The 9,750-nt window shown below is 39.5% G+C and overlaps 1 protein-coding gene across 1 annotated transcript in view; it reads right to left on the bottom strand.

The window, feature by feature from the left end:
• The window catches only part of Dym (dymeclin), a gene marked incomplete at its 5' end in the record, with an annotated part of 409,766 nt that overhangs the window by 326,934 nt on the left and 73,082 nt on the right, over positions 1-9,750 (bottom strand). Inside the window, 2 exons of the mRNA XM_008825888.3 lie at positions 5,025-5,167; positions 6,958-7,083. Coding sequence (XP_008824110.3) covers positions 5,025-5,167; positions 6,958-7,083 — 269 coding nt within the window. The remainder of the gene's footprint in view (positions 1-5,024; positions 5,168-6,957; positions 7,084-9,750) is intronic.

The following is a 9,750-nucleotide window of genomic DNA, read 5'->3' as shown; positions in this document are numbered from 1 at the left end:
TATGTAGACCAGGCTGGCCTCAAACTCACAAAGATCTGCCTGCCTCTGTCTTCCAAGTGCTGGGATTAAAGGCATACGCCACCACGTCTGGCCCCCCTCATTCATTTTTTAAAATTATTTTTTATGCATATATATGTGTTTATTATACATATAATCCATATATATTATATATAATATATATAGGAGTGTTTTGCCTATATGTATGTAAGTGTATCACATGCATACAATGCCCACAGAGAGCCAGATGAGGGTGTTTGATCCCCTGACAACTGGAGTCATGGATGGTTGTTATCTGTCATGTAGGTGCTGAGAATTGAACCCAGGTTCTCTATAAGAACAGCCAATGCTCTTAACCTCTGAGCCATCTCTCTAGCCCCTAATTCATTTTTAACAAAAGTTGAATGCTAAATTTTATGAAATTGATAAGTGTATTACAATTCCATTGTGATTATACAAGAGATATTGCTTGAAGGAACCGTACACATTGAAACATTTAGGAGTAAGAGTTATGATGTAGGTAACTTACCTTCAAGTGGCTTACAGAAACATGTGTAATGTACTATGTATGTATGTAGAAAGAGAGACAAGGAAAAAGAATACAATGGCAAAACAAATGAAGTAGAATGGAAAAGATAAAGAGTTTCATGGTATTTTATTATTGAAATTTATAGAAACGCAAACAAATTTCCAAATAAAAAGGTTTCTTTTTTTTTTAATTGAGGAGGGAGATAAACTTTAAAAAGCAAATGTTGATCATTCTGGAAGGAAGGTTGTAGACAGATTGGAATTCATTCTACATTCTCTCTAGTTCTGTACATCTTTGCAACTGCGCAAAAAAACATGAATACAGAAAAACTGAGTTGATGAAATTATGGATGTATAGTAGCTGCAGAAGGCAAACAGAAAAACACCAAGAAATGATAGATACTGTTATAACTAAGTTCACATCTCACCAGTAGAAACAAATACTAGTTTTTGGTTGTGATAGTTGTTATTGCTGTTTTCTTTCTTTGAGACAGGGTCTCACATTTGTAGCCCATGATGGCCTGAAACTTACTATGCTAGCCCAGGCTGGCCTCAAATCTGTGGCAATCCTCTTGCCTTAGCCTCCTGAATGCTGGAATTAAAGCCATGAGCCATCATGCCCAGCTAAGTATTCACTTATAGTATTTAATAATATACAAGTATTTACTGACAGTTCACAGACGTAATATGTTCTGCTGGATACTACAGAAGCCAGGTGTGGTAGTTGCATGCCTATTATCTCAGCATTCAGATAGCAGAGGAAGGAAGACACTGGATTAGAGGTTAGCCTGGGCTACTTAGCAAGGCGGTATCTTCAAAAAAAGAAACTAACAAACACCCCAGAAAACTATGCAAATCACTCAGTTTCCATAGTCAGAACTCAGGAGGTCACAACAATGAAAGACAAAAGCAGGAGTCAAAGGAATTTAGCTCAAATGCAAATAAAATCACCTCTTTCCTCTGAAATCTAAACAAAATAATGAAACAACTGGAACACCTCTCCACATACCATGTCTGAAAAGTAGAACAATCTACTTCATACAGATGAGCTTGCTATGCGAAGAACACAAGACACTCAAAAAGTTCCTCTGTAAACTCAAAGTATTACATAAATGTTAGCTCTCATTTTACTGTAAACACAATCAACGTGGCAAGAAAAAGGCATCCACATTTGTAAATATAATAGAAAGCCAAGAGACAGGTAACACAAGAAAAGGTCATACATAAGCAGTTAGGAGAGCATGGACATCTTTGTGAAGAAGGTGGTCCTCAAGATGGACTTCGATGGAGGGATAGGTAGGAAACTACTAGCCAGCAAGATGAGGAACTAGAAGTCAAGGCTACTGGGACAACCCAAGCAAAGGCATGAAAAGGATGAGTATCAGGTAGCAAAAAACAACAGATACTTTACTGGCCACTGGGAAGCAAACAGTAGAAGAACCACAAATGCACCAGTAAAAGTGAGAACTGGTGGAGTGCCCATGCTTCAGTGGATGACTCCACACCCATACACATATGGGCAGCACTAATTGAACTTAGTGGGTTGAGAGGGGGTGGGAGGAGGCACATGAAGCTGGGAAGGAATCATGTTGGGGCGAATACAATCATGTTTCATACTGTACATGAAATTCTCAAGAAGAAAGAAAAATTATGGGCTGTACAGATGACTCAGTGGTTAAGAGCAGTCATTGCTCTCACAGAAGACCAGGGTTAGGTTCCCAGCACCCATATCAGAGAGCTCACAACCATGTGTAACTCCAACTCCAGGGAATCCAATGCCACTCTTCTGGTTTTCACTGACAACTACATGTACATGGTACACATACACATAAGGAAACACACACATATACACCTAAAATTAAAATAAGTATTTTAATGTCTTATAAAAGTTAATTTTAAAAAATATTTTATTATTTTTATGTTATGAGTGTACTGCCTGCATGTGTGTAAGTGTGCCTGTGTCATGCAATGTCCACAGAGGTCAGAAGAAGGCGTCAAATCCCCTGGAACTAAGTTACATACGATTGTTAGCCACCATGTGGGTACTGGGAATTGAACCCAAGTCCTCTGCAAGAGCAGTCAGTGTCCTTACCCACTGAGCCATTTCTCCAGCCCCATTAATAATTTTTTTAAGTAAGGGAGAAGAACTGGAGATGGCCTTGCCTGATATAAGAAGCTCCGAGCAGGTGGTAACTTACTACTTATCCGGACCCCTGTACTAGTATAAGCATTCACTCTTCTGCCAATCAACAAAACTTCACTACCTAAAACTGAAGGGTTTTTTTATTTTTGTTTTAATTTTATGTGTATGAGTATTTTGCTTGCATGTATGTTAAGTACACCACATGTGTACAGTGCCCACAGGGACTAGAAGAGGGTGTCAAATGCCCTGAAACTGGAATTATGAACAATTGTCAGCCACCATGTGGATCCTGGGAAAGAAACCCAGGTCTCTGCAAGAGCAGCAAGTGCTCTTAACTGCTGGGTCATCTCTCCAGCCCCTAAAACTGATTTTTAAAAAAGCAATGTACACCACGTCAAATGAAATAATGTAAACAAAGCAGACAATGCACACAATGGTATGAAAGAAAATGCTTTTTATATACAGGGAAATTTAAATGACAATAAAAACATATGTAATCTGGGGGCTGGGAGATGGCTCAGTAGAAAAAATTGCTCTGCAAGCATGAGGATCTGAGTCCATTCACACGTTTGTATGAACAGCCATCTGAAAAATTTAGGAAGAAAATGATACAAAATGTCTTTGTAACCATAGTGTTGTAAAACCCTACAAATCTATTTTAATACCTTTGATTAAACATTAAATTTTTAAGACTATGAAAAAAACCCACAGATTTATTAAATGTTATCTCAGAGATCACTCATACCAACCTTCTCATTGGATGGGCAAGGTAGCAGGAAAGTAATGGCACTTTCTTACAAATATTCTGCTAATTAGAAGGAGATCCAAATTTTAAAATTCAAGGTTTTTGGCACCTAGCATACTAATGACACAAATGACAATCTTGTACGTCTTTATGAAACAACATATAACTGTAAGAGAAAAGAAAAACTACACACAAATTTGCTTAAAAAAAAAAAAAAAAAAAAAAACTGTTCAGCCAGGCGTGGTGGCGCACACCTGTAGTCCCAGCACTTGGGAGGCAGAGGCAGGCGGATCTCTGTGAGTTCAAAGAAAACTGTTCAAATATTACCACTGTTTTGAAGAAAGCAGTTAATGAACTTGATTTCCCAGGAAAAAAAAATCTCCAATTGCATTAGAATACTGGGAAATACTCAGCATTTAAGTACTCATCCAGTTAAATGATACAAAAGAAAAAGAAAACACTAACAGGTTAATTCAGTCTTCCTATAAGACACAAAAAGTCATTCCTGTATTACCTTCAGAGGTCGCAAATAAGCTGTGTAACACTTCCTCATGAGAAATAATATGGGAAATAATAATAGGATGGAGTAACCTGAAAAAGCGATCCAAGTATGGCATTCTAGGCAAGCTGCTCAGCGCCAAGGACAAGGACGCAAGTGATTCCAAATTTAAGTTAAATTCATAATATTAAGAAAGGAAGGCAAGCAAGAAGGTCTGGTTTACTGATTAGTTGCTTCAATAACAAAATAAGCCTGCCTTTTTAATGAGAAGTTGGTAAGCCTCATGGTAAAGTAAGTTGTTGCACTGTCCTGCCTGCTTCTATCCCAAATGTCACTGCTTGAGTGTGGAACGCAAGTCCTAGCCATCTTCCACTGAAGAAGCTCCTGTGAGATCCAGTGCTCTGCTAACTCAGCAAGTTTAGTAACAACCCCATGCAGACTGGAGACTGCCCAAGCAAGTGTCACTCTACTTTCTACTTTTCTAGAATAAAGCCAGATTTCACAGCTATGTTACGTCACACAACCCAGGCCACCAAGATAAAAGGGAAGAGAGCAAAGGCACTGTGTACTTGTTGCATCTCCAGGTCTGAACGCTAAAGCAGAAATGAGGACTGACTATGAAGTAGGAAAGGGCTTTTCTTCAACTGTCAATCAGATCAGACAAAACTCTTCAAAATGCTTCCAAATGTCCTAATTTGCCAATGAACAAAGCACTGAGTATAATAGAAAAACTGCACTTGATTAGCCATATAAAATCCTAGCCAACAAAGCCTCTAAAATGAAAAGATTTGGCCTATAACACCAGGAGTGAGGTGCTTCCAACAGCTCAGTTTAACTTTTTCTATATAGCCTGAACTTGAGCAAAACACATATTTAGATAAAAAGTTTTTTGAAAAATTGTTTTGTAGCTAAATAATCTATTTGTTATTTGCATACATTTAACATAAATCACTGCAAAGAATGGAAGGATTAATATTTTACTTTCAGTATTCACATTTAGCCAGCTGCATAGATCTAATAGAACTGATAATGGCAGCAGTCAAATGAACAGAATTTCTTATGCCTAATTAGAATTTATGTACATCAAATTGAAAAAATCTGATAGGACTTACTTGCTACTCCTGATGCCAGTCCATACAGTAGTCCTCCCCCATCCGACTGCTGAGGGAAAACATGAGTTCCTGGAGGAGGTGGCTTTTCTTGTCTGATAAAGTTATACAATAAGGTTTTCACAAGTTTGCTGGTATATGGAAGACTATACAGAAAAGAGGGGAAAAAAATCAAACTCATGTTCATGAGCATCACCTAATTCTGTATAATAACACAGAAATAAGTCTGCCATTAGCACTATCTCAAAGAAATTCAGCTGCATCAGAACATAGGCAAAACAATGGGAGAAGTGATCAGCATTGAGGCTGAACTCTTAACATACCACAAGACACTAGCCAAATCATTAAAACTCCAGTATCTGTCACCTTCTGAGTAATTTACACAAAATTGTGAGCTATTATAAATTTAGTGGATAACACAGCACAACTGGCAAGAAAGGTTGTAATGGAAAATCAGCTGAGAAAAGCAAGACTTAAATTACAATAATAAAAGACTGTATTTCAACCATGAAACTATGTACTTATTGGCAATAAACTAACTTCTATAATCTATGCTAAACTCTTTCTAGATTCTTGAATGCAATATTGAATTTTCTCAAATATGGTTTCTAAGATAAAACACAGAAGCCAGTAAAAGGGCATTCTAGTTTAAATATGTGACAATATATTAAAACTAACAAATTCAGTTTGTCTCTTCTGCAATCCATACTGTTTAATCTCAATTATGAGGTATTAAGAGGGTGAAAACTAGCTGGGCGTGGTGGTGCACGCCCTTAGTCCCAGCACTCAGGAGGCAGAGGCAGGAGGATCTCTGTGAGTTCAAGGCCAGCCTGGTCTACATGGCGAGTTCCAGGCTAGCTGGGGCTACAGACAGACCGTCTCAAAAAGACCAAAAAAAAAAAAAAACAACAACAAAAAAAACGTGAAAACTTAAGCTGGCTGCCTGTGGTGTTTAGCAGTGGAGCACGTGATAGGTGGTGATCAGGATTAGGTAAGAACATCAGTTTGGAGCTCACATGATTAAATCCTGGTGGCATTACATGACATGCACACACAAACTGGCCTGTCTCTTGGTCTATAATGCCCTGATACCTTGGGACTTTCCAGCAAGAAAGTCATCACCAGATGTAGCCTCTCAACCACGGGCTCCAGAATTCCTTTTCTTCATAATTTACCCAAAGAGCTCTACAGGATTTTGTGAATGTGCCACAGGTATAACGAGGGTAGCAAGAAGAACACGAGGAAAAAGCTCTTCATTACTGATAACTTTCTTTGCTCACAGTGCTGGAAATCAAATCTGGGATACGGCATATAGTAGACCAGTATTCTACCAATGTGCTGTCCTCAGAAACTATTTGATAACTTAAGTAAAACTATTTTATTTTAAAGTCTTGTTTTATTTAAAGTTTTTTGAAAATTATATTCACAAAAGGTAAGGTATGTATTTACTAAAAATATTTCCATCTGTATTCCCTTAAGTGTCTGCTAAGGAGCACAGCTGATGATATGCACAAGTTCTGTGTACCTTATATAGAGGACTTGTAGATTTGGGTAGCCTTAGTAATCCTAGTCCACACCAAGGGAAATTGTAGTTTGAAAGGAACTAGTAAGAAGGGGAAGATTCAGAAACAATTTGAATAAGCAAATATGACTTGATGACTGTTTACAGAGGAAGAAGGAAAATAAAGAAAGAAGGTATCACCAAAGTCTCTGTTCTGCCAAGCAACTACCAGAGATGAAGCTGGGGGACCAAAAGGACAGAGAGAATCGACAGAGTGGACAAGAACCAGGACTTGGTCCTGTTGAACAGTAACATTGGGACAAGCAGAAGAAATGCCTGACTGGTGAGGTAAGACAATATTCAGGTAAGAAGCCAACAGTCTAGATATGCTAGGGTTTTTTCCTTTAAAAAAGACAACTTTAAAATAGAACATACCATGGACCTTGCATCAAATACTTGTGACTGATGCTCTGTCGCAAAACTTCCTTGTGGAAGAGCTGGCAGGAGAGGAAGACAACCATTGTTGATATTGCTTCCACTGATATTTCATATGTAAGATCTCTGGAGACATGGAGAAAACAGAATAATGATCAGTCTGGAAAATTAAGATACTGCTCTTTTCTACACAAACTATACATTCAAAAACTCAAATCTATGTCTTCAAATTTTCAGGTAATTTAAAAAGTACAAACATTAGATCTTTTTTTTTTTTTTTTTTTTTTTTTTTTTTGAGACAGGGTCTCTCTGTTAGCCCCAGCTGTCCTGGACCTCACTTTGTAGACCAGGCTATCTTGAACTCAGAGATCCGCCTGCCTCTGCCTCCTGAGTGCTGGGATTAAAGGCAAGCGCCACCACGCCCAGCTACATTAGACTTTTTTTACTTTTTCATTTTTGTTTTTGTTTTTGAGATAGGGTCTTACTCTGTAGCCATGGCTGGCCTGGAACTTGTTATGAAGACCAGGCTGGCCTCAAATTCACAGAGATCTGCCTGCCTCTGCCTCCCAAGTGGTATGATTAAAGGCATGTGAGACCACACCTGGCAAAATCCAAACATGTTTAACATAAAAATTAAGTCAAGGAGGCTGGAGAGATGGCTCAGCAGTGTCTGCTCTTGCAGAGGACCTGGGTTCAGTTCCCAGAACCCACATGGCAACTAGCAACCATGTGTAACTCCAGCCAGTGGATCTGATGCTTTCTTCTCACTTCCATAGGCACTGCACAACACAAGTACACTTACATACCTACAGGCAATACATTCATACACATAAAATTTAAAAAATATATATTTTAAAAGTCAAGGAGCTGGAGAGATGGTTTTTGCTTTTGCAGAGGACCCAGGTTTGATTCCCAGTGCCCACATGCTGGCTAACAACCATCAATAACTCCAGTTCCAGAGAATCTTGCGCCCCCTACTGATCTCTGTGGGCACTTCACAACACAGATGCACTTACAAACATGCAGACAATACACTCATACACATAAAATAATATAATAAATATTTTTTTTTAAATTAAACCCTCTCCCAGTTACTACTTTTTATACCTGGAACTAGTATCCCATTATTTCTCTACTTTCTTATCTCCACAATCTATTTGGTTATTGACATAAGATGCAAAGAGTACAGGTATTCTGCTCTAAAGACCCACTTTTATAACCTTTGTGCCCATCCTTATTCAATAACAACAGAAATAGATACTCAAGAGTGTAAAACTGAAGTAATAGTATAGGAGAGAAAATAATGCCTTCAAAGCTGATAACCTAAGTACAGTCAGAACACCCACATACTCAACATATTTCATCTCTAGTGAGTGATTTCTTAGGCCAGCTGGGCATGGTCAGCAAAACATTACTTGTAAATACATTACTCCTGTTTCAGAAGGTGGATGACTTTTAGAAGTGGGTAAGAACACTCGTACACCAAGTGCAGTGAGGGTCATTCTTACACAGCAATAGAGAAATAACACAGAAACATTTTTTACTTGTGGGATGTAAAGTTGGAGGCAATCCAGGTTTGGACTGCTGCAGAACTGGATCAGTAAAATGTAACAGACACATAACATGGAGCAGTTTTTAAAGCCACAGACCAGATATTCATTTCAGAGCACAAAAAAATTCAAAATGCTACTCTGACAGGAAAAAAGTGACAGAGTGAGTTCTGTAATACATTTCTAGTTATAAATATTCAGGATAACAGGTTGAGGTTGGGGAGAGTGGTTGTAGAAAAGTCTGGCTGGGTGGATAACTATGGAAACAGCAATAAGAATGTGGGATTTGGTTATTTCCCCGTAAGTTAAAAAATATATAACTGCTCTGCTTCCCTGGGCCTGCACGACCCACAGGCCTCTCTCTGACCCACAGGCCTCTCTCTGATCCACAGGCCTCTCTCCAGGGTAAGTCGATTGCGCCCTCCACACCTTGACTCCCCCAGCCTCATTCACCCTACCATCTCCCCAACCCTTCTCTCCTCCTAGCCTGGGTCTTGTCCCATTCCTTGTCTTGGTGCCCCAGAAACTGGGGGAACCACCATTGCTTCCTGATCCTTTGCATTCATAACAACCCAGTTCCTTCTCCGGTCCCCAGGAGCACTCTGGGCTTGGTCCCGCCCTCACCTCCCTCTACTTCCCTGAGCCTGCACAACCCACCAGCCTCTTTCCTGGTGGCCAGGGCTGATCTTTCCTATTCCTGATCCTTTGCATCCAGACCAACCCAGTTCCTCAGTGCAGTCCCTAGGAGCCCTTGGGGCCACTTCCTGCCCCCATCTTCCTTTGCATCTCTCGGAGTCACAGCCACCATCTGACCTAGACCAGCATCTTTCCTGGGCCCGCCTCCCAGGCCAGTCAAACCCCCAAATTCCTGAGGCCAAAATCTTTCCTGGAGAGATCCAGATCTTAGGAGAAAGCCTGAGAGCATCTGATCCTCATCTGACTTGGGCCTCTGTGGGAACTCCTGAAGACAAAAGCAATCTGGCCACTCCAATATAAAAGAGAGAACCAGAAGCTTCGACGAACTAATGACTCCCAACACAATATAAAATCAAAAGAGAGAACTGTAAGCTTAGAGAAACCAGCTTTTCATGCCCAACAAGTAAACCACAAAGACACATAAAGTCTACAAAAAGAGGCAGACCTAAACTTGACAGGCTTGAGTCTCACACAAGAATCAGAAACTACAAAAGAAATTCACATGTCAAAGTCACGGAGAAAAAATAATAACATGAAAAAACAAAAT

The sequence above is a fragment of the Nannospalax galili genome, unplaced genomic scaffold (genome assembly GCF_000622305.1).
Source record: "Nannospalax galili isolate Female #2095 unplaced genomic scaffold, S.galili_v1.0 scaffold169, whole genome shotgun sequence".
Lineage (NCBI taxonomy): Eukaryota > Metazoa > Chordata > Mammalia > Rodentia > Spalacidae > Nannospalax > Nannospalax galili.
This window is presented reverse-complemented; position numbering and strand designations above follow the sequence as displayed.